This window comes from Kockovaella imperatae (genome assembly GCF_002102565.1).
Source record: "Kockovaella imperatae strain NRRL Y-17943 chromosome Unknown BD324scaffold_8, whole genome shotgun sequence".
Classification (NCBI taxonomy): domain Eukaryota; kingdom Fungi; phylum Basidiomycota; class Tremellomycetes; order Tremellales; family Cuniculitremaceae; genus Kockovaella; species Kockovaella imperatae.
Window position 1 is genome coordinate 703,447 of NW_019028948.1, and position 23,082 is coordinate 726,528.

Sequence of the window (23,082 nt, forward strand, 5' to 3'; positions counted from 1 at the left end):
AGCGTCTCATTCTATGAGGCATATATCCCACATACTCATCGCTGTGTTGTAAGACAGGGGCATCAGCAGGCAAGATGAAGTTCATGATAGGAGACCTCCCTGTCTTATTTCCGTATGATCGGTGAGCGAGGCGTCATCCGCGGTACTCCGCACGAGCTCAAGGAGCGACGGCGTTCTTTAGGATCTATCCAGAGCAATTCTCATACATGTCCGATCTCAAAGCGACACTGGACGCAGGAGTGAGAAGCCTGATACGTGTATCATCCACATTTCCGCTGATGAGAGACACTAGGGCCACTGTGTACTGGAAATGCCATCTGGTACGGGCAAGACAGTATCTCTGCTATCCCTCATCGTCTCTTACATGCAGGTGGGTGAACCGTGGCAAATCTGTCGCAGACAACCCGAATCGCAACAGGTACTGACCTGATCTATCAGTTTTATCCGACTAAACGAAAGCTGATCTATTGCTCGCGAACGGTGCCGGAGATTGAAAAAGCTTTGGCCGAGCTCAAGCGATTGATGGAATATAGGGAAGAAATGGGAGCCAAGGATGAGGAGTTTCGTGGACTAGGATTGACCTCGAGGAAAAACCTGTGTCTACATCCAGAAGTCAGCCTGCTTTTCAACCCTGTGAGGCCGAAGCTTACGAATCGAACAGGTGAGCAAGGAGAAAAAGGGCAAGGTCGTCGATTCGAGATGTCGGGATCTCACGTCCGCCTTTGCTTGTGAGAAGGGTCGAGCGAACCCGGGTAGTGTACCTCTATGCGATTACCACGAGGTCCGTGAATAGGTTGAAGAGCGACCTCCCCGGCTGAATTTTGACCAGAACCTGAACAATTACGAACCAGGAAACCTCATACCGCCGGGAGTCTACACCCTCGATGATGTCAAGAAGTACGGGCAAGAAAAGGGAGTCTGCCCATATTTCACTATTCGGAGAATGGTGAGCCTGTTCTGTACTGTACCGCGGTCTTCAAAAACTCACGTACATGTACTAGATGCCTTATCTTGACATCGTCATCTTTTCTTTTCATTACCTGCTCGATCCAAAAGTAGCGGAAAACGTATCCGCGGAGATGAGCAAGGAGAGCATCATTGTGTTTGACGAAGCGCACAACATTGGTTGGTGATAGGCGCAAAAAGGTGCTTGAGGCGCTGATTCACCTTTCAGACAACGTCTGCATCGAATCATTATCGGTCGACCTCACACGTCCTATGCTGGACTCTGCAGCCCGAAGTGTCAATAAGATCGGTGACAAGATTGAAGAGTGAGGTCGTTGAAATCCCAGTCAATCTCACTGAATCTTTCGCCTTAGGCTCAAACGTACAGATGCAGAGAAGCTGCAAAACGAATACGAAAAGCTTGTCGCTGGGTTACAGGAGGCGAATGAGCACCGAGAAGACGAAGATATGTTGACAGCCCCTGGTCAGTATCCTGGCACCGTCTCGGAATCAATGCTGAAATGGTCCAGTCCCATCTGCCAAATTGTCTGAAGATATGGTGGATGAAGCCGTACCGGGCAATATCAGGAAAGCGGAGCACTTCGTGGCCTTCCTCAAGCGGTTCATTGAGTACCTCAAGGTGAGTCAGAGCTGGACGTCTGCCCTGTGGTAGCAGCTGAATGGATTGCTCTAGACACGCATGAGAGTATTGCACGTCGTAGCGGAGACACCCCAGTCCTTCCTGGCTCATTTGAAGGAGATCACTTACATTGAACGGCGGCCGCTGAAGTGAGGAGGCATTCAACGCTTGCAAGCTCACCTCGAATCAGGTTCTCTGCCGAGCGACTCACATCCCTTGTTCGGACACTGGAGCTTACGAACATTGACGAGCATTATGCTCTGCAGCAAGTGGTCGGTTTCGGCACACTTGTTGCATCGTATGAGAAGGGTTTCATGCTCATATTGGAGCCGTACGAGACCGAACATGCTACAGTCCCCAACCCAATCTTTCACATGGTGTACGTCATGTTTCCCCTTTCAGACCCATCACTGACCTGCTATCAGCTGCCTTGATCCGTCTCTCGCTATCAGTCCGGTGTTTGAACGCTTCTCGTCCGTTATCATCACCTCTGGTACCATCTCACCCCTCGATATGTATCCCAAGATGCTTCAATTCCAACCCGTCATGGAGGTCTCTTACCCAATGACACTGCAACGCAACGCCTTCTTCCCTATGGTCATCACTAGAGGATCGGATCAAGTACCGATATCGTCGCGGTTCGAAGTTAGAAACGATCCCGCCGTTGTGCGAAACTTTGGAAGCATTCTCATTGAAATGAGCCGTGTTGTTCCGGATGGGATCGTGGCCTTCTTTCCCAGTTATCTGTACATGGAGTCAATTGTCTCTGCTTGGTACGACATGGTGCGTGAAAGTTGTGTATCTGGCAGCTCACCCCATGTAGGGCATTCTGAGCGAAGTGTGGAAGCACAAACTATTGTTCGTCGAGACGCCCGATGCGATGGAGACAAGTATAGCCTTAAAGAACTATCGGGAGGTGAGTACATCGCTTACGAGGTGATGAGGCGCTGAAACAATCAAGGCTTGTAACAATGGTCGTGGCGCCGTCATGCTCTCTGTCGCACGAGGAAAAGTCTCCGAAGGTATCGATTTTGATCATAATTACGGTCGCGCAGTGATCATGTTTGGGTCAGTTGAGCTACGCCAAAGCGACACTACGAAGTGCTGACGGCCGGCGAAGTATCCCCTATCAGTACACAGAGTCTCGTATATTAAAGGCCCGACTGGAATTCCTGCGGGACAATTACCGCGTGAGAGAGAATGATTATCTCACATTCGACGCCATGCGACACGCAGCCCAGTGTGTGGGGCGAGTCTTGCGTGGAAAGACCGACTGGGGACTCATGGTGTTCGCAGACAAGGTCCGCTTGCAAAGATTTGAACTGGATGACAAAGCTGACCAGACCTCTTCCAGCGGTTCGCTCGTCAAGACAAACGAAGCAAGTTGCCGAAATGGATCAATCAGTACATTATCGAAGCTCATTCCAACATGTCAACTGATATGGCCGTCTCGCTCGCCAAAAAATTTATCCGTCAGATTTCTCAGCCATTTGATCACACTCAGACTGGAATCAGTCTATGGACATTGGAAGACATTGAGGATCGGCAGCGCAAGGATCGAGAAGAGGCAGACAGGGCACTCAGAGCGCTTGGTCCAGGAGCAATCCAAGCCCAAGCAGCCGAAGGCATGCAGTTAGACAGGGAGATTGATGGAGATGCTTTCGCGCCGGTGGAGGATGACATGGATTACGGGGACGACATTGATGATGAAGCTCTTGTACGGGCTGCCGAGTTGCACGGTATGGAAGTAGAATCAGGTTGAGCAAATCGTCAGCAAGGGCTTAGGGAATCCGTTGTATCGCTAGATATCGCATCGGTTGTATTTGTGCTTATCGCTTCTGGATCCTCTTACACTGTATTGGCAGGATACGAGTGCTTCCTACTGCCTCAACTTCTCCTGCTTGACCTGCTCCATCCCCCATCATGCGGTCGTACGCTGAGAAGCCTCGATCAAAGAAGGGTCATCTCTGCCAGCGTAGAACTTGTCCAGGAATGCGACTGGTTGAGGCGGGTCTTCATAGTGTTTGAACCAGTGTTCAACATGGGGCTAGAAAGAGGGCGTGGGTCAGCTATAGTCGATTCACGGAGCTGTCAAGTAGGGCAGTGTGCAGGGTCAAGTTGGCAATGTGAGACGTAACGATGACTGGAAAGCCGAGATTTTCCTCTGGTCTGAATCTATCCTCAAGCCCGATCCTCATTGACCCGACTCAACTCCAGTCGATTCCTCTGTCACACTCTACACTTACCTCCTGCTTCCACTGGTTCATCGTCTCCTGATACTCTTGCTGATTCTTGTGCAACAGCATGTTGATGACTCCGAGGTTCTCGACATGTCTATTCCGTTCGAAATCCTGTCTGATCTTCAGACGAACCATGGAAGGAGGAACGTTGAGAGAGTAGATTTGGCATATCTCTGGGGCCTAAGATGGAGGCAGCATACGGTCAGCGCCCTGATTCCGTGTGTCCACTTCGCTGCAGAGGCGAGCTTTTATCATGTCCCACTATCACTCACTGATCTCAACCATGTCCTGTAAGCTGAGATCGTCCTCGCTCTCGCATGCTCCAGAGTGTGCGACTGAATAGCCACCTTGGCGAAACGTGGAGGGACTGTAGTCATCGCTGTAACTACCGTGAGCAAGCGAGCTATCAAGTAGCAGCTCAGATGAGCAGCGAGCAGCGACATGGAACCATTTGGGGACGAGGCACAAACGGAATCAAATTTACCACTGGCGAGTTTGCATTACCGCCACCATCTCTGCGTTTTGGTGGGTTCAAGCGGCTGGCGAGGTAATTCATTCGTTGTGTCTACCTCTCATTCGACTGACTATTATACATCATCTCCGCCTGTGCAAATCTTGTATCTCAGAGTCAAGCGCCAGGTAGTCTCATTGGCGTACTTTGAGGACAAGAAAAGGCTGATCTCAACATAAAGGTGCGCAGCTCCGTCATACCGTATCCCATCTCTTTACTCGCGTGCGTCATAACCCTTCCAGCAAGGCAGCGTGGTCTGTTGGGTCCAGGAGCCCTCAGCTTACCTTGCACCTTCTTGCAGAGAGCATACCTTCAAGAGACGCATTAAACCTTTATCGTCCACTTCAAGCACTCCATCATCATGGATCAGCAGCTCATTTCCCTAGTCAACAAGGTGAGGATTCCCCAGAACCCGATGCTTCTGATGCTGATTCTGCTCTATAGCTGCAAGATGTCTTTGCGTCTATAGGTGTATCCAATAACATCGTTCGTACTCATCAATCGCCATCGGTCTTCCGGCTAAGTTTGAATCTAGGATCTGCCTCAAATCACAGTCATCGGTGCTCAGAGTTCTGGAAAATCCTCAGTCTTAGAGGTATGACCTGGCAATTCCGACTCCTCTACTTGGCCTGCTGACTGCTGTCAGAACATTGTCGGTCGAGACTTCTTACCCCGAGGAACCGGCATCGTTACTAGACGACCTTTGGTAAGTTAACATCCGTAAGGATTGCTTCGCGAGGCTCACCTGGTCCCAGGTCCTTCAATTGATCAACCGCCCTGCAACATCGAAAGCCAATGGAGAAGTCAAGAAAGAAGGTGAGTGTGGCTCTCCTTTGATCTCTCTGATCTGCCTCCAGGGGAGCCCAACACCCCCCAGTTGAATGAAAACAACCAGGACGAATGGGGAGAGTTTTTGCATTTGCCTGGACAAAAGTTTCACGACTTTGCCAAGATACGAGATGAAATTGTTAGAGATACTGAGAAGATGACTGGAAAGAATGCCGGTGAGCTGACAGTCAGGATCGTCAAGTCACCGAACTATTCTTGACGACCGCGTCTTTCAGGTATCTCGCCGAATCCCATCAACCTGCGAATCTTCTCTCCGAATGTCCTCACCTTGACCCTGGTCGATTTGCCTGGTTTGACCAAAGTTCCTGTCGGAGACCAGCCTCGAGACATTGAAAAGCAGATCAGGGACATGCTGATGCGATACATCTCCAAACCCAACGCTATCGTTCTCGCTGTCACTGCCGCCAATACTGATTTGGCCAACTCGGACGGATTGAAGATGGCTCGTGAAGTGGACCCGGAAGGAACGAGGACCATCGGTGTCTTGACAAAGGTTGATCTCATGGACCAAGGCACAGACGTTGTGGACATCTTGGCAGGACGGATTATCCCGTTGAGATTGGGTTACGTTCCCGTCGTCAATCGAGGTCAGAGGGATATTGACCAGTCCAAATCCATCGCATCGGCCTTGGAGAACGAGAAGAAGTTCTTCGAGAACCATGCTAGCTACGCGAGCAAGGCTCAGTACTGCGGTACTCCGTGGTTAGCCAGAAAGCTTAACATTGTGAGGGGCTCCAATGTGAAAGTGAACGATGTTGACACATGCCTTAGATCCTGATGCACCATATCCGAAACACACTCCCCGATATCAAGGCGCGAATAGGCCAACAGTTGGCCAAATACAATGCCGAACTTGCATCTTTAGGAGGTCCGATGGGAGAGACTAACCCTGGCTCCGTGGTCTTGTCCACGATCACTGAATTCTGTGCCGAATTCCGATCTGCCATTGATGGAAACACCAACGATCTGTCTCTCAACGAACTGTCCGGGGGTGCTCGAATCTCCTTCGTCTTCCACGAGTTGTACAACAGTGGGGTCAAAAGCATCGATCCCTTCGACCAGGTCCGAGATGGCGACATCCGAACTATCCTTTACAACTCCTCTGGATCTACTCCTTCCCTATTCGTTGGCACTACCGCGTTTGAAGTCATCGTCAAGCAGCAGATCCGCCGGCTGGAAGATCCTTCGTTGAGATGCTGCAGCTTGGTATACGACGAACTCATCAGAATCCTGGGTCAATTGTTGACGAAGACAGTACGTCAGGTCCCCAACCTCTTGAAACTCAGCTGATCCCCGCCAAGTCGTCCTTTAAGCGATACCCTGAGCTCAAAGAACGATTCAACCTAGTCGTCATCAATTTCTTCAAGAATTGCATGGGACCTACAAATAAGCTCGTGACCGACATGGTCGCCGCTCAAGCCTGTTATGTCAACACAACTCATCCCGACTTTTTGAACGGGCACAAGGCCATGGCGATCGTCACGGAACGCATGAACGCCAACAAGCCACCTGAGAAGCCAATCGACCCCAAGAGCGGGAAATTAGCACCTGGCCAGTTGAATAATGGTCGAGATCTCGATGCCGATTTCAAGAAGGACGAGCCGAGCTTCTTTGGAAGCTTCTTCGCCAAAGACAAGCCAAAGAAGAAAGGTGGTCAAATGGAGGCCCCTCCTCCCGTCATCAAGCCTGTGGCGTCGTTGAATGAGAGAGAAATCATGGAGACGGAAGTCATCAGTGAGCTGTTCAAGGCTGAACTGAGGAACATCAGATGTTGACTTGATTCAGAACTGCTCATCCAATCCTACTTCTCTCTCGTCAAACGAGAGATGATCGACATGGTACCTAAAGCCATCACATTGACCTTGGTCAATTTCGCCAAGGAGAACTTGCAGAAGGAGCTCTTGGAACATCTGTACAAGCCTGACGTGCTAGAGGAACTGCTCAAGGAGTCGCCTGATGTCGTTGCGAGGAGACGCGAATGTGTTAAGATGGTTGGTGCACTGAACGCCGCGGAGGCCATTGTCGCTACGGTTTAAATCTATCTCTCTGAGAAAGGGCTAGGGATAGAGTGTGGTAATCACTTGTACATGCATGATGATTCACGACGAAGGGCCACGAGTGACGGCGTCATTGGGACAAACTTGACACCGGACTCGGCAAGAGCCGGTTGACCCGAGATTGAAAGGCAGTAAAGGCAGTAAAGGCAGTCACGGAGAGGCAATCATGCTTTGGAACTGTTGCTATACGCAATGCCATACATATCGACAGAAGCTCTAGTCGGCGCGGCTCTCTTAGTCGTGTTGGCTCTGGGATATCAATATGCTCCCAAGAACCAAGGCTCGGGAAGCTCGAAGAAAAAGGCGAAGAGGAAGAACAAGAAGAACGGCGCTCCTGTAGATGATGATGTAGCGTCTGAGAAGGTCGAATCTTCCTCGACAAATGCGAAGAAGGGCAATAAGGGTCCGAAGAAGCAGCAGAATGGAGTCGGCCCACATGGAGCGAAGGACGTGACCAAGGTAATGCAAGAGCAAAGAACTGTTGAGCCTGAACCGAAGGAGGAAGGAGATGAAGCGGTTGGGAATGGTCCGAGCTTCGCTGCTGTTGCTAGCTCTTCCACTTCTATGACCCAAGGCACAGCAAAGCCAAAGACTCTGGCAGAGAGACTTGCTCCCAAAGCGAGGAAGACAAAGGTCGACGAGTGAGTTGCAGGCTCCGTTTGAAACCCAGGACTGACATGTCAATCACGAAAGCATGCTCGATCCTGAGGATTTACCTCCGACTCATGCTCGCGTGATGAAGATTGTGAATCCTAGAGCCTCGAGTACTCCGTCCACCAGTCATGATCCAGCGCCATCAGTCACTTCATCTAGTGCGGCTTCTGCTCCTGTAGACGAAAAGGTCTCAAAGTTCTCGGAAGACTATACGTCTGAATCGGAGGGCAGTACAGTCGAAGACGACGGATGGAATGTGGTCCAAAGCAAACCGAAAAGTGAGGACATACCCTATGACAGGAGCTACATCTTAGTGCTATGCTACGTGTGCTGCGAAGTAGCGTATTCCTCTGACTGACCTCACCTTTAGAAGCCATCTCTTTGTCCCTCTCTGGACCTTCTTCATCGTCACATGCGTCTTCCATACCTGGCGGAGCTGCCCCTTTGCCCGTCTCGACAAAGACGCAGCGGAAGAATGCTAAAAAGTCAGAAGCGAAAAAGGCAGCAAGAGCAGCGGAAGAAGAGGACAGACAGCGCAGATTGGCGATGCACAAGCGGGATCTGCAGCGAGAAAGGATCAACGAGATCTACACGGCTGGTAAGAAGAAGCCGGGCAATGGCGGAGGGGGCAAGTCGACCGCTTCGGCAACTGTCGATCAGAGCGGCAAGCTCGTCTGGGACTGAGGAGTCAACCCTACGCCGTCTAGCCATGACCGTAGATCGACGTCAAATGTCGCTTTGGGCAGCAGATATCTGGCTCATCTGGGGGAATCGCACGACGAGACAGTCGAATTCTGTTCAGAATGAAAAGCGGCATTGGCTATACCCAGCACATGTCATGTCATACCAATCGATGCATTCTATACATGACAGGACTCTGATGATGCAGAGCGGCTCACCCAGGCGACGTAGCCTGACGATTACTGTGCAAGAAAGGATCAGCTTCTCCGGCAACCCCTCCAAGCATTCAGCTCACGTTGTAAAACTTTCTGTTCTCGTTCTTGCCGAACAAGTCTTCGCGCAGCTCGGGAAGCATCTGATCAAGCATTAGCGAAGAGTGCGACAGGGAGCTCCCGGACGATCGAAGAGTATCCTCACCTTCTCTTGGAGGATCTTCAATCTCTCTTCAAGAGTGTCATCGACCTTGATCCTCCCTCCCATAGTTGACCCAGTGATCCCACCAGCACTCTCATCTGACAATGATCCATCGTATGACACTTTTGATTCCCGTCCAGACATTTCCTTGTATCGCTTCAAAGCCGCGTTGGTGGCCTTCTTGACGACATCGGCATCTTTTGGACGGTGAGAAAGGGTGACCTCGGTGGAGAGCAGCAGAAGGAGGATCTGGAGCGCATCGCATATGTCAACAGGAGTTCGGAACAGAAGAATGACAGATCCAACTCACCTCGAGTATCAGATTCTCGAGTGCTTTGGCGTACTCGCTTCCTGATGAAAGAGAGTTGACCTGCTTGGCTGCTTCTTCGAAGAGGTTGTTGAGGTGATCATTTCGAGCTTTGAGGATCTGAATCCGAGAGTTGTTCAAAGCGGTAGATTGAGAGCTGAGGGGATCATAACATGAGTATAAGTCCAATCGATATAGGTCAGATAGCGGGAGAACGTTGATGTTATGGAAGAGCCTCAGGCGCACCACTCACATCTTCCAACCTGTTTCAGCCTGTTTCCGCTTTTTCTCGTATTGCGCATCTATCGCCAGAGACTCCTGTCGGACAATTTTCGCCTGTATTGAGAACATCGTAAGCATTCAGTCTGTCCTCCACCGCCGAGCAGTTGCGCCTGATGAATCCTTTGCTCACCTTTTCAATCGCGAACTCCTCATCAGCTTTAACCTGGATCTCTCTAGCTTTTTCTCGCGCTTCTTGGGAGATGAACGCAACCTAGGGAGGATGTATCAGCGACAACAAGTCTCCCACATCACTACCAGGATGGTTCGATATTCAGGTTTACAAAATGATGACCTGACGATCGAGTGACGCTCAGAGCGCCCGCCGTCCGGAATGGAGGGAGTGGAGATGGCAGCGAGGAGAAAGGCGTGTCTCACCATTTTATTCATCTCCGTTTGGATCTCATTGTCGGAGAGGGCCCCTCGAGACATCTTGGTATGCTTTGTTGGGATGTATCAATCTTGTGGTATGAGTCGCACAGCAGATCAAGTGATCTATAGGATAAAGGGTCATGAACGCAGAATAAGTGAAGGGCGAGGGGAGACGGAAGCAAAGTGTGGCACTCGGCTCGCTCTTGGCTGATGAATTACTATGCAGTCCAATATATCATCGGCATACTACATGACAAGGGTTCTAAGCAAAGATTGTATGCATCCAGGCACATCAAGCCGGCCTCTCTTCCATCTCCACTACCCTCAGTTCCAGCTCCATCTCCTCCATGGTCTCTGTCAAGAGACCCAGCTCCCATTTTCCCCAGACGAAGCCAGTATAGAGGAATGTCGCTCCTGCTGCACCGCACGCTCCTCCAAGCAGTGTAAAGATGGGCTGTATCCAAGATTTAGGCTGCCATGCTGAGCCGATGGTTAGACCGATGAGTGCCAGGACAATGACAACAAATATGCGCAGATGATTCTTAGCCCCTTTCTGAGAGATTCGGGTGTAATCTCTGAGCGTAGCTAGGGCTTTTCGGATGATCTGGGACTTGTCCGTCTGAGCCGCTGTCCGGGACGTTGAAGTTCGCGGAGAAGAAGGCGAGGATGAGGTTGCAGGCATAACTGGAGCGTAGGTGTTGGATTCCTCGGTCAATGGTTCAGCGTGGGTGGACATTAAAGGGACGAGGGGGGTGAATGATGACGTCGATTTTGAGGCCGATTCGTGGCTGTTGGCTGAAGCTGTGGGTCCAGGACCGTTGATACCGGATCCATTCTGTTGCGTGTGCTCAAATGTGAACGTTGATGTCAAACCAAAATGATCCGAGTAGGAAAAGTCGTGTCCAGGAACGAGTTCTGTGAATACTAGTCGACTATCTGTGCACCGCAACATTGGAGCTCGTTGCACACTGTGAGGGATCGACTTGCCCTGTTCCAGCTTGGCATCACCGGTCGGCCACCCATCAGCATCGTAAGAAGTCTGACCTCCGGATCCCTCAGCTTCTGAATCTGGGTCATCTCTGTATCCCCAGATTAAAGGTCTCCGACGAGCCACGGCGGGTCCACAATGGAATATGTAGTCTAGCCTTTTGCCTCCTTGATCGGTGATATTCTGAGGTATGGGCTTTGAAGCGGACCATGTGTTCAGTCTCGAGTCGCAAGACATCCCATACTCTTCGACGCCGACCCTGGCATCTACGACGGACGGCCCAGCATTGGCGGATGGATGTGCATCCAGATACGAGTCTGACATGTTTGCGTGGTGTCTCATGATATTGATAGGGATGGACCAAGGTTGAGAATTGAAGTCTCCCATACAGAGTACGTAACGACCTTTCGCGGCGCTTGATCTAATAGCGTTGGCGAGTTGCCAGCTCTCAGCGATACGGTGAGCTTGTCTGGTATCCGGTGGATTTTCTCCTGCCGCGTGCATCTGTTGACAGAGGTCAGAGCTACACGAAAGTAATTCCATTTGGTCGCTCACATGGGTATTCCAGATCTCCACCTCTCCCAGGACAGGATGTAGGATGACTACGCTTCCCGCCGCTTTCTTGACAAAGAAATCGCCATCTATGGCGTGGGCAGGTGACCCAGATAGGGAATACGGGAATGCCTGAGCAGCGATCAAGGGAAACCTAGTAAAGATGGCAAGACCAGACCCAAGAGCTCCGCTATTCTGGACTTCAGTCTCATCCAAGCCCACCAGATTGAGCTGTTGGCGAACGATAGCACAAACTCACGTGTGGAAGAATCTAGAGAATGGCAAATTGTCCGAGACAGAGTTCCGAATGATCTCGTAGTCTTTGTAGACCCAAACCTCTTGCAGGCATACAATGTCATATTCGGAGCCTCTCAGAGCCTCTGCTATGGCACGTATTCTAGGTGTTTTCTCTTTTGATACGACTGCAAGGCCCCTGCATATTTTGCGATTAGCAGGTACCACCATTCTTAGCTGTCTCGCGACCTACCAAACATTGAATGACAATACTTTGAGCTCGCGCTCCTTACTCGACGAGCTCATATCGCTTCTAGCTGCAGATTTTCGATATCTATCGCCCTAACGATCGCATACAGGACCCCAAAAAGCTTCTTAATCGATATCTACACCACTTTGACCTGGACAGATCCAGACACAAAACACACAAGAATGACGGGGCGGATCGACGTCAACGTACGATCCCACGTGGACGAGCTTGACACGTGATATTCCGCTAAAGCCGAAGAAATGCAGATGGACCCTGACCAGAGCCACCTCTGAATCCAGGGAGGGACCTCGACGAAATGGCGGGGGCAGGATATGCGATCTTACAGTCAGACAGCCTTCGAGATCGTCATGTACTTGTTTTTAGTCCGTATACGCGAAAGGGGTACATTGACTGGCCGTGTGAGGAGGCATACATCCGTCACGGCCCCTCTGCCTCTAAACCTCGCACGGGAATTGCTTCTCCCCCAACCCTGTGGGACACAGGCGAACCTCTACGACACGATCGAAAGAGATTTTTGCACGATTTCCCAGCATCTTGAAGCAATCGACGTCCGACATGCCGCTCTATAAACAGGTGTCTCGCACTTAGACAGTGGCAAAGAACAGAAAACGGTCACGTCCAGTGCAAATCGCTCTGGAGAATGATGCGTGATAGGTTTCTGTCCAATTATAGGTCGCCTGCTGCTGCGCCTTGAAGGGGAATGGGCAGGAAAGCTACACATGTAAGAGACATCGCCATCCAGGTAAATGTGAGTGGGCCTGCTGTAAAGAATCACCTCAGGCGCAGATGCAGCTGATGAATATCAGGTGCTGAGCTCTAATGGGCAGCATCCTTCCTGGCTGCTCGTGATATGCGACTCCATCTTGGTGGTCTTGGCTGTTCTCTCCACCGCAGTTCCCCTCACAGCCGCTTAATGCAATTCAGGTTGGCTTCATCTGAATTGGCTATGTCACTCGAGTCCAGTGAAGCGTCCCTTTTCGCGCAAAGCGCGCTTTCAGGATCAAGGCTCCCTGTACTCTTCTGGGAATCCTCGAGAGCAAGATTGTGATAGCTTGGCTTTTCCCGTCCGAAGCCGCGCACTATTGGCCCTATGGCGAGACTACGCTGTGCTTACGACTGTCGCCGTTGCATGTTCTCCCCACTACGACACTTCTTCGCCACACTGGAATTCCGAGAGGCTCGCAGGGACATCCATATGGGAGCTGGGAGGGATGAGTGGCCATGAGCTTCGGCGCTACTTTTGCGAGAAGCTTCCTGCTCATGTCCAACATGTGTTGGCCTGGCTGTCGGCGGCAAGGGCCCGCATGTGAAAGCTTCCCTCTCAGTCAGGCTGTTTTCCTGCCTCTTCTCAGAGTGTCTCGGTGACTCTGCATCCGTACGGCACAATTGAGGATCGTTCCATAGTGTGCATCTCACTACAAGGTACGGTCCAAAGGGTTGTACATTGCTATCTCCTGTCGTGATCTCCACCAGCGTGGGGCTTGACAAACATTGCACTTCAGCACACACATGTTAGAAAGCGGAGTTGTCCACTCTTCACATTACGCTCGTCATGGCTCAGACCCTTCTTTACTCAATGGTGTCGCGGCAGTGGCATGCTCAACTGTTCCCCGTGTCGTCGTTGGAACGTCGTACCTGTGTCTGGTCCTCTTCCATTCTCGTAATCGCTGGCACGGGAAGGCACGAGGATGTCAGGTGTTTGCTTAACGTTTCTCTCCAGGCCAAATATTCCCCGAACGCCACTTTCAGACTCAGCTGGAGCCGTGAGTGGGCTCTCCGCAGTTCAGGCTCACGCCGCTGCCCTTCGGTGTTGGCAAAGTGGGACAAATATGCGAGGCGACATCTCGTGCTCAGTAAAAGGGGCGACTACGCCGACTTTTGCTCGCCCAAGCATCTCTTCTGACATTGAGTCAATGGACACCGCTGGCATCTTGTAACGATCCCAGACAAGGGCCTAGGCGTGAAGGATACGAAGTACATGTGCCCTGTCATGAAGATGGCACCCCCGCAGCTATGACGTGCCACACACGGTTTCGAGAGACACGGACGATGCCTTGGATTTAGGCTATTGCCGATATCGATCGCACTGGAGCGTCTTTTCCCTGGATCCCGAAAAGGCACATTCTTTCAGGTCATGAAGCGCTGCTCACATAGAAATACGAGGTCAGAGTCTCTTGAGCAGAGTGAGAAGCAACACAGGGTATTAATAAAAACCTACACTAAACTCAAAAAGTAATGTGGGCGGTCTCTTTTTTTTCAGCATCGATTTCTTCGTCCTGCTGGCTCTCGCCTTTTACTCGCTAATCTGATTCTCCCGAACTTCGCCTTGGAGTTGCGGGATCCCGCCTCTGTGGATATGCACAGGGAGAGCTTGATTCTGATTGTGGCTTGACGAAGTGACGCCGACCAGGCGAGAAGTGGAGCGCGAGCAGAGCAGAGAACAAGGCGCAGAAAGAGGCATTCTCAGCTGCAAATGAATGGTGGCGTGGGTGCATTCACTCAGAGTTCCGCTGCTCTCTCGTCGCAGAGGGGAAAAAAGGCATTATGGAAATGATCCTGTTCGGACCTGGTCAAATCATGCGGGTGGTTAACCATTCTCCTTCCCATTGCAAGGTATTTTCCAGGGACAACGGCTCCTCGGAGTCGGTTGTCTCACCACTGACTAGCACAGAGGTGGATCTTCCGACTCCATCACGAGGAGCCAGACACACTGTTCTATACCGGACAAATCCATTCGCGTCATGCATAGAGCCTAGAATAGTCCGACGCAAAATGAGTTCTTGACCAAGAGGCAAAGCAAGAGGTTGGGGAGGGCGTCGTTTTGCGCCCCTCACACCACAATTTATTACAAGGTGCGATCGAACGATCATGGTCAGATTGGGCCGATCGAAAGTCCGGGTTTTTGCAATACGCCATGCGTGCCTCACTTTTGAACTTGGATAGAAGGACGAGGAACGAGTAATAACAACATCGGGGAATCTACATTCTTTTGTGATCTCATTGCATCATCATCATCCTCTCCTCAATCCCGACTGAGCGAGTCATACGTCTACTGTTGCCGTCTGTTGACATAAGACTAAAAGGTGAGCCACGAGGACCACCCAGGGTAGCAGGCTCGTCGTCCCTTTTTCACTCCCTTTTGCCCTTTCATCTCTCTCACTCTCTCCCTCTCTCCCACGGCATCCCCGCGGGGAGTGAATAAAGAGTAATCACAACAACAGACGGAGGATCTGGATGTTTTCTTTGTTGGAGTCGTTTCCAATTGAGTCGGAGCCTTTTCGATCTTACAGTGACAGACAGGCGATCCTCCGTGCTGGTGTGGATCACAGCCACGACCTATCGACCTACTGCTTCAGAGGAATAGGAGGACGGTAGAGGGATCCTGCCTGCGATTGTGAAAATTAAACGACGGGGAAGCTGATCGGCAAAGTTGGTGTGGTTTTTTTACACATATCAGGCACTAGTCGAGCGGTAAAGGCATAACATAACATTTGTTGGACACCTTGTTCGAGCGTGCAGCTATACATCGACCGACGCTGAGCAGGTGGTGGTGGTATTGTTGTTGTTGTCGAACCTGGATTGTGTGCGGCATTCTTATCAGGGTCGTCCATTGACATTCGGTGAGTTTATTTTCTCTTGTTTTGGGTCGACAGGCACACCGGGAGACACTAGTCAATCGCCTAGCTTGCTCGGTCAATGTCGTCCTCGCGACGCACATGGAACGACGCGCGACGTGGGCATGTCGCCCGTCGTTGTGTTTATTGTCACTCTCTCGTCCAGTAGCGAAGAGCTCAGGAGAAGCGAGATAAGATATCAGGATCAAATTTCAGACCCCGCTCTGTCACAGTCGTCTCCGTCGAAAGGCAGCAAACACAGGAAACCTTGGTTCATCATTCGCTGACGTTCTTCTTCCTGGGCCGTCTTCACATCAGTCAGTCGCCGGATTCTCCGCTTGGATACGCTCCACACCTCCGTCTATCTGGCCCAGCCTCTACTTGGACTGGCCAAACGCCTGCAACTTTCGACCTAGGCTTAGAATTCATCACAGCACGACGGAGAGAAATCTGGCCGGCCCGAATCTTGATCAATGCAGAGGATGAATACAGCGCTCTGTAGACCTTTCCATGTCACGTCGATCCCCATCAGAATCGAGCCGCAAGCGACATAAACCTTTGGCGTCGAGCGTGGCATCAAGCAGTAGTCACCCAGTGATCACAGAGGATCTGGATTACTCAGAAACGTCTCTTTCAGGAACCGGAAGACATCCGGATCAATCAGAACATTACCAAAGGCAGCAGCGCATTTCGAGAAAACATTCTATAGCACACTTGTTGAGGAGTCCTTCACCTTCCGGATCTGTCGGCTCACAGCGTCCGCTATCGCGGGGCGAGATGGCACAACATCCACTCGACAGACATCAGAAAGAGGAGAGAGAAGGGTCGGCATTAAGCGATGAAGGTTCCACAGGATCCGTCGCATCAGTCGTCCTTTCGGCCGGCTCAAACAGCGATTCGCAAGGAGATTGGTCAGTGCGAAGGTCCCATGATCCGCGCGTAAGTTGACAATTGTTCTGTAGGGTATACACCCTCGAGATCATCCAGCAGCCTCAGCGTGCCCGAGCATGTGGTTTTGGCGACAAGGTGAGGGCATCGATCTCTCAGGATGCAAGAAAAAGCTGAGACGCTTCAGGATCGTCGACCATTGTCACCTCCACCTATCATTCGTCTTCGAGTGTACACCTCCAAAGGCGAACTCGTCAATCCTTCGTGAGTCGCCGTTCCGGCCATGCAAGCTGACCCTCCAAGACACGTCAATATCCAATTCCTCATTCTCATGGCTGACCTGTGGTCCGCCGATGGTACTCACCAACGGAATGTAGTTATGCACCCCGGCTCTCAACTGGTTCGAGCACCCGCGTTCGAAGGACCTCCAGGGACAGCAGGCTCATCTTCCTCCGAGTCCAGGTCGGAGCATGGAGGACAGTACGGTTATCCAGGACATTTCCGCTACAACAGTGAGTTACGATCCCTGCAGATTGAGTAAGTTCTCGCTCATCCATCGCACCCGACAGTGCCTGGACTTGTTGGCTCTACTTCCGCAGCTACCACCTCTTCACCAGTCACCGAGTCCTCACTTGAAAAGTTACAATCTCAATCTCCCTCCGCGTCATACTGGGATTCTCAGCGGAATGAAGGCTTACAGACAAGAGGCGAAACCATGCGGCTTGCTAAGCCCGCCGCCGACTACCCTCACCAATCTGCTTCTCAGATCGCTTCCTCCTCTCGTCCTACCACCGCTTCTGGACCACTTACAAGATTAGACGCCCTCAAAGGGTCCCCCAGCACCCCTTCAGGATCAAGACCTGCCACTTCCGGACTATCCGGATCCCTCCGCCCGTCATATCAGCATCCAGATCAATCCACCACGTCCCGCCCATCCAGTTCTTATAATAGACCTCAATCCTCTCATCTGACTCTTGCCCCAATTTCCAGACCCTCCACATCTGGATCTCGCACACAATTCTCACATCGGGAACCATTATTATCACCGATGTTAGCTGCCGGTGAAGGCCACGCAGACCAATCGTTCCGTCCTGACTCCAGCTCATCACACCTCGATAGGCCGTTTACTGGCGTGTCAGCCGTTTCTGGATTCTCTGGGCGCCCTTCCACCAGTGGCGCGCGGCCCTCAACAGCGTCGACATATCCTCTCCCTACCACTCCGACTTATCCTCGACCGCTTCACTCTCCTATCATCGCCTCATATGCTCAATTCGATGACCCTTCCCGGCTGCAAATGGCTACTGGCGCAACCGCCAACTACTCCAGAGTACTTGTAGGAACGCTTTGCTGCGTCTGTCAAAGATTGTCCGACGAACATGGAGAGCCTGGGCTGTTCTTCTTCGCCCATGATCTCGGTATCAGGACTGAAGGCAGCTTTAGGCTGAGATTCACATTGACCAGTCTGGCGAGGTGCGTCCATGTTCTGGTCGAGGAGCGGTTTGTAGCTGACGCGCATTCTTTCTGCGATTCCAGTATGATGCAAAATCATCGTCCGGACAACACAGCGCCTGTCTTAGCAGAAGTTCAGTCAGAGGCATTTACAGTCTAGTGAGTAACGAGGTGATATCCTTCATCTGCCACGAATCACTAAAGCTTGTCTGCAGTTCTGCCAAGAAGTTTCCAGGTGTCATTCCCACAACTGAGCTTACACGAGTATTCGCCAGGCAGAACGTGCGATTGCCCACTAGACAACGAAGACAGGGTAGAGCGAGATCCGAAGGTGATTCAGAGGATGAGGACGATTAGGTAGCTAGTACTATAATCGATTGCGCTCGTCTACCGGCCATACGATCCGTCAGCCTACGGTCGTCATGGGACGGAAGCAGTATCGCAACGTTTCGGAATGAATAACTGTACAGCGGAATCAAATTTCGCCACACTCACATCTCCATGTAAACAAGGCCGCGACTGTCTTTTGAGAAGGATGATTTTCAACTCAACCCGTTCATTCATATCTATTCCAGTTCATATCCTCGTGAGACCTCGCAACCAGCCATTTCCACTTCAGCGTTCCTCAGAGAATCATGACTCGTGGACCAGCTCCAATTGAGAAGGACTCGCCACCTTTGTCTCCCCACTTGGCACATTATACACTCACCCATTCGATGCCTGAAATGCCGTCGACTCCTGCGCCTACAAAGGCCAGGATCAGCCATCTGGAGAGCCAGATTTCAGAGCTGGTGAGGAGGTCTCATGCTATCGAGAGAAAACACAAGATGGAGGTCGGCGAATACGTCGAGGAAGTGGACCGATTGAAACGAGAGTTAAAAGCTAGCGAAGAGTTCAAGACCAAAGCCGGTGATATGGACAGGATGAAAGCAGAGGCGGAGCAGCTAAAGGAGGAGGTGGGGAAACAGGCTGGACATGGGCGACTATAGAACTGACTCAACAACTCGTAGCTCAACCTACACTCGCTGGTCCAACAGCAGAAAGCTCTTTTGGCAGTAGTCAGCGAACAGATGGATCTGATCGACATGGAATACCAGAACTTGCAACTGCAGTCGGAGCGAGGTGAGCAGACAGCATGTCAGAGATAGTACAGTATCGGCTTATACATCCTATCAGTGATGCGAGACTACAAGATGACGCTCTTCGAAGCCAGGGAAGATGATCTCAACGCCGAGCTGGCGGAGAAGGACGCCCAAATGGCTGATCTCGAGGTCCGTCATTGGACTGCCGAGGCATGCGACATTATGGCTGATCTCGAGGTCTATATCAGATCGCTCTGGCGGAGGCTAATACCTCGATAGCGCATCAACAAGCTGCAGAAAGTAAAGCGGCTCGCGAGGAGACAAAGGCCCTTGCAGCGAGAATTGTGATATTAGAGAAGGAGCTGAAGGTGTCGAAGGAAAAGGAAAGGACTTTGAGGACAGAGCTTGACTCGGCTCTCACGTCAGAACAGAGTCGCGATGGTTCAGTGAGTCGAGTGTTTGAGAAAGGAAGATTGGCCTGACTCCCGCCCTAAGACTGAAAAGGAGAAAAGCGAGCTCAAAAAGTCTCTGCGAGAGACCAAGGCCATGCTGGCGAAGAAGACGGAAGAATTCTCTGATCTACAGGAGGAATTGTCCAGTCTTCAGGAGGCTAGCAAAGAGCGAGAGAAAACCTTGAAGGCCAAGATCAAGGACGCAGTCGCAGAGAGGGATCGTTTGGTAGGCGTAGAGGTGAGCTTGAATTGTCTAATGAGTAAACATGGCTTGAAGCTGAAATCTCGGCTGCAGGTCGAGCTGGAGAGCCTCAAGAGTGCGAATGCGAAGCTTCGAGCCACAACGTCGGATGCCGCTAAAAAAGCACCGAAAGCACCGAAATCCAAGAAGGTGAGCCGGGTCGGTCAGCTTGTAAGGCTTGGAAGTTACTGATACCGTTTCTTCGAAGCCTGCATCTGACTCTGAAGATGAGATAGTCCCTGCCAAAAAGGCTCGCAAAGCTGCTCAGGTGAGATCGTTTCCTTGTGCCCGGTCGCCGGTCAATTGACCTCTCCTGCGACAACCAGGCCGACACCTCCCACCTCCCTGCTCTGAAGGAGATGACCTCCAATGACACTTCTAAATTGCAGCCTTCTATCCCGTCGGTCAAAGTAACTGGTACAGACAACGGGGATGTCTCACTCGCGAGTACCGCTGAACCGGAGAAGAAGAAGAAGCGCAAGCTTTTTGGGGCAGCTCCGGCTTTCACTTGGGATCCCATTATGAGTGTGAGTGAATGAGACCCCGTGATAATCGGTGCTCATCGATTGTCACAGTCAGGGGACGGGGTTATTCCTGCCTGCTTGTCGCCCGTGAAGCCAAATGAAAAGGCTGCGGTTGGTACGATCCCTCGAAAAGGGTTCGGAAGTATGGCCAGTGCTCGCAACCTTTCGCGTCTGGTTTGAGTTACTGCATAATTAGCTTTCGGAGTCTGGCTTGCTTGCGGTTATGCATTTGTCTGTGATCGTCGTACTATGATGTGCTACGTTATACAAGTTTACAAGAGACTACGGCTACCTCATCCATCGAATCTGTACTTTTCTCTCAATTTCTGTCCCCACTTGAACATCTGTCTCGAAGAATCAACTGAAAGTTCAAATTGAACGTAAGACTTACGATCAACGGGGCTGGTATACCGGCCGCTGCTACCAATGCCAATAATGTCCCTCCCCATCCCCACCCTAACTTTTTGAACATCTCTCCGGTGAACTCGGGGAGAACACAAGCGGTGATGGATCGGCACTGATTCACTGTGAGCGAAACTCGAGGGTGCAAAGTCAAGGGTGACATACGGCGGTCGCTGCTGCGATTGCTGCTGCAGAGTATGGGAAGAATGCATCGACGATGCTGACAGGCCAGATCAGCAAGTCTCTGGCGTGATGTGCCCGACGGAGAAGATGGGCCACGAAAGCCTCACAAATTTTGTATACTGTTGAAAGCCAATGTGAGACCCAAGAGGGTGATGACTTGACCGATCTGAGGTGCTATCCAGTGAAGACGAGCTTCGGCTGTCCAAGCCTGGCACCGGACATTTAACCAGACGATCGAGATCAGAGCAAAGCAGGGCGACTCACAAAGATCAAGAGTCCTATGGGAAGAAGACACATTCCAGTCTGCGTCAGAACGAGCTGAAGAATTGTCAAACATGGATAGCAATAACCGTCGGTTTTACTCACTCTGTACTCTGGTTGTCCCACTTTGGCATCTCCAGCTCGTTTCGACAGCCGCTTATAGATCTTGTCTTGGGCCGTCGCGGCGATGGCAGCGGCGAGGAGAAAACCGACCACTAAGATGAGTGTAAGCAACTTGCTCGATGGCGAATGGATGGTCTATCGCTCACTGAGACCAAGGTATGCAAGTGATAAAGTAGCATCCGGGAATTGATAGGAGAATAGAATGTTGGGTTGACCAAATGGCTCTCGGCCGTACAAAAGGGGAACGCTGACGAGGAAAACGTAGATGATGGCTGGGGACATGAGCAAGGTTTTGCTTGACGGAACGCGCTCACCATAGATGTACGCGTAGTACAATGAGAACATGATACAGACTGGGTTGGTGAATAGCAACCTTGGAGGTCGAGAAAAGGCCTTTTTGAAAACGTCTTTTGCATCTTCTGCAGAAACCATGACTCTCATCCAAGCCAGACGATGATTAATGGTCCTTGGAGATATTTGATCACACCATGATGCAGGAATATCAAAAGGATGAGAGACCTGATACTTCAGCTTCTTCTCGAGGACCCTGGATCAGTAGTCATCAGCTTTGCGTGCTGACTTGCAAAGGACATTGTCTCACGGAGCATAGGTCTCCTCGGTCAACCATAGGAAGAGGATGAAATTAATCAGGGCCATGATGGTAATGGCATAGAATAGCCATCTCCAGCCCCCGTACAGAATCCAGTAGCCCAACATACTGCCAAGCACGGGGCCTGCCTAAGTACAGATTCAGGATGCGAGCCCAGTGTGAGTACGTGGATACCCACCATTGGTCCCATTGCATAGATGGACACCGGTCGGCCTCTCTCAGCTGGGGAGAATATCTGAGGGGCTGTGAGAATGCGTAGACGAAGGTGTCGGGACCGCACTTACATCTGCACAGGTCGCCACACCAAGAGCAGGGCCACAAGATCCGAACACACCACAGAAGCTTGAGTACGGGTGAGCTGAAAGTCTACCACCTGAGGGAAGGAGAAGACTCACAACCGAAGAATGACGACCGCCCAGAAGCTAGGTATGAGTCAGTCACCACTGAACCGATCGCAGTTTACCTTTGTGCCACTGCACATCCTAGACTGAACAGAATGTAGGGAAAAAGACTCAATAGATACCCCACTTGGCGACCGTACAGCTCTGATATCGGAGCGTATAGGAAAGGACCGCATCTGAATAGGGGTGGTCAACGGCCACAAACCGGACAAGTGCGTCGTGCGATCGGTGACTCACCCAAGCCCAAGAACATAGAACGTCGTAATGAATATGCCAACCTTCTCATTCGTCTGACCATATTCAGCCATGATGGCATGTATACCCGGTACCCCAATCGAACTGCCACACGTCGAGATGAATCCCGTCAAAGCCACTGTCAGTGTGATTCGCCATTTCTTTCGGTTCGTCCAGTTCCTCGGATTCTTGGAGGACGTCTCGAAGTTTTCCAGATCTCGTGCCGCACTCTGAGCCGTGGTTGATTTGACAAGGGGCTTGAAGCCAATCAGACTCTCTGAAGGTAGTGGCGTCACCTCAGGCCTTTCTTGATCTCGCTGCAGTGTATCTCCTGCTCCTCTGGACTCGACAGCGGTCCCTCGGGATGAGCATGACATGCTTCAAGTTAGTGTTTGTAAGGCGGGGAAAGGGGAGGGTGGGGGAAACGCGCCTCCTCGTTACATGTACAGATGCAGTTCCAACGTTGGAGTAACCATCCTGAATCCTCTTCCGACTCGATTAACCTGCTGGTCGGGTGGAATAGGACCTCAAATAGACCGATAGATGAGTTTCAAAAAATCTCAGGCGTGATTCCCGGCCCTATGACACACACACTCTTTCGGCCCCGGACGGAATCGGATTTGG

At 51.3% G+C, this 23,082-nt stretch overlaps 9 protein-coding genes across 9 annotated transcripts; 5 read left to right on the forward strand and 4 right to left on the reverse strand.

Moving 5' to 3' along the window:
* Positions 1-74: 74 nt before the first annotated feature.
* On the forward strand, positions 75-3,347 carry BD324DRAFT_651724 (hypothetical protein; the record flags this gene model as incomplete). Its single annotated transcript, XM_022018383.1, has 17 exons — positions 75-121; positions 182-239; positions 293-370; positions 439-612; positions 662-781; positions 830-946; positions 1,002-1,125; positions 1,175-1,271; positions 1,320-1,429; positions 1,476-1,585; positions 1,640-1,734; positions 1,776-1,964; positions 2,011-2,368; positions 2,409-2,501; positions 2,547-2,647; positions 2,706-2,886; positions 2,940-3,347. The coding sequence occupies 17 exons, from the start codon at positions 75-77 to the stop codon at positions 3,345-3,347; spliced, it is 2,460 nt and encodes an 819-aa protein (XP_021870587.1).
* Positions 3,348-3,382: 35 nt separating this feature from the next.
* Positions 3,383-4,242, reverse strand: BD324DRAFT_629026 (hypothetical protein). Its single transcript, XM_022016165.1, has 3 exons — positions 4,098-4,242; positions 3,832-4,005; positions 3,383-3,632 (listed from the first exon to the last, which is right to left on the reverse strand). The coding sequence occupies exons 1-3, from the start codon at positions 4,200-4,202 to the stop codon at positions 3,507-3,509; spliced, it is 405 nt and encodes a 134-aa protein (XP_021870588.1). The 5' UTR covers positions 4,203-4,242; the 3' UTR covers positions 3,383-3,506.
* A 455-nt stretch (positions 4,243-4,697) lies between these two features.
* BD324DRAFT_580773 (Dynamin central region-domain-containing protein) lies at positions 4,698-7,221 on the forward strand (the record flags this gene model as incomplete). Its single annotated transcript, XM_022013459.1, has 10 exons — positions 4,698-4,730; positions 4,781-4,822; positions 4,872-4,931; positions 4,983-5,042; positions 5,092-5,158; positions 5,194-5,340; positions 5,401-5,909; positions 5,957-6,439; positions 6,487-6,919; positions 6,971-7,221. 10 exons carry the CDS (start codon positions 4,698-4,700, stop codon positions 7,219-7,221), a joined length of 2,085 nt encoding a protein of 694 aa, XP_021870589.1.
* A 106-nt stretch (positions 7,222-7,327) lies between these two features.
* BD324DRAFT_629036 (hypothetical protein) lies at positions 7,328-8,763 on the forward strand. Its single transcript, XM_022016166.1, has 3 exons — positions 7,328-7,883; positions 7,936-8,174; positions 8,267-8,763. Exons 1-3 carry the CDS (start codon positions 7,435-7,437, stop codon positions 8,578-8,580), a joined length of 1,002 nt encoding a protein of 333 aa, XP_021870590.1. The 5' UTR covers positions 7,328-7,434; the 3' UTR covers positions 8,581-8,763.
* Positions 8,764-10,078, reverse strand: BD324DRAFT_602273 (vacuolar ATP synthase subunit E). The gene is made up of 7 exons (XM_022013942.1): positions 9,956-10,078; positions 9,711-9,791; positions 9,552-9,634; positions 9,302-9,455; positions 8,995-9,240; positions 8,873-8,932; positions 8,764-8,819 (listed from the first exon to the last, which is right to left on the reverse strand). Exons 1-7 carry the CDS (start codon positions 10,007-10,009, stop codon positions 8,817-8,819), a joined length of 681 nt encoding a protein of 226 aa, XP_021870591.1. The 5' UTR covers positions 10,010-10,078; the 3' UTR covers positions 8,764-8,816.
* Positions 10,079-10,157: 79 nt separating this feature from the next.
* BD324DRAFT_629043 (Endonuclease/exonuclease/phosphatase) lies at positions 10,158-12,136 on the reverse strand. The gene is made up of 4 exons (XM_022016167.1): positions 11,977-12,136; positions 11,749-11,922; positions 11,493-11,679; positions 10,158-11,441 (listed from the first exon to the last, which is right to left on the reverse strand). Exons 1-4 carry the CDS (start codon positions 12,027-12,029, stop codon positions 10,242-10,244), a joined length of 1,614 nt encoding a protein of 537 aa, XP_021870592.1. The 5' UTR covers positions 12,030-12,136; the 3' UTR covers positions 10,158-10,241.
* A 4,249-nt stretch (positions 12,137-16,385) lies between these two features.
* BD324DRAFT_651730 (velvet factor) lies at positions 16,386-18,302 on the forward strand (the record flags this gene model as incomplete). The annotated part of the gene is made up of 7 exons (XM_022018384.1): positions 16,386-16,519; positions 16,571-16,634; positions 16,684-16,760; positions 16,800-17,008; positions 17,066-17,966; positions 18,030-18,104; positions 18,161-18,302. 7 exons carry the CDS (start codon positions 16,386-16,388, stop codon positions 18,300-18,302), a joined length of 1,602 nt encoding a protein of 533 aa, XP_021870593.1.
* A 191-nt stretch (positions 18,303-18,493) lies between these two features.
* BD324DRAFT_629053 (hypothetical protein) lies at positions 18,494-20,490 on the forward strand. Its single transcript, XM_022016168.1, has 9 exons — positions 18,494-18,901; positions 18,956-19,067; positions 19,122-19,216; positions 19,276-19,473; positions 19,523-19,717; positions 19,775-19,870; positions 19,929-19,988; positions 20,047-20,247; positions 20,296-20,490. Exons 1-9 carry the CDS (start codon positions 18,581-18,583, stop codon positions 20,422-20,424), a joined length of 1,407 nt encoding a protein of 468 aa, XP_021870594.1. The 5' UTR covers positions 18,494-18,580; the 3' UTR covers positions 20,425-20,490.
* A 1-nt stretch (position 20,491) lies between these two features.
* On the reverse strand, positions 20,492-23,013 carry BD324DRAFT_629056 (major facilitator superfamily domain-containing protein). Its single transcript, XM_022016169.1, has 14 exons — positions 22,462-23,013; positions 22,287-22,400; positions 22,219-22,245; positions 22,108-22,165; positions 22,002-22,058; positions 21,815-21,951; positions 21,528-21,760; positions 21,360-21,485; positions 21,196-21,305; positions 21,094-21,147; positions 20,937-21,037; positions 20,812-20,866; positions 20,636-20,761; positions 20,492-20,588 (listed from the first exon to the last, which is right to left on the reverse strand). Exons 1-14 carry the CDS (start codon positions 22,833-22,835, stop codon positions 20,538-20,540), a joined length of 1,623 nt encoding a protein of 540 aa, XP_021870595.1. The 5' UTR covers positions 22,836-23,013; the 3' UTR covers positions 20,492-20,537.
* Positions 23,014-23,082: the final 69 nt, after the last annotated feature.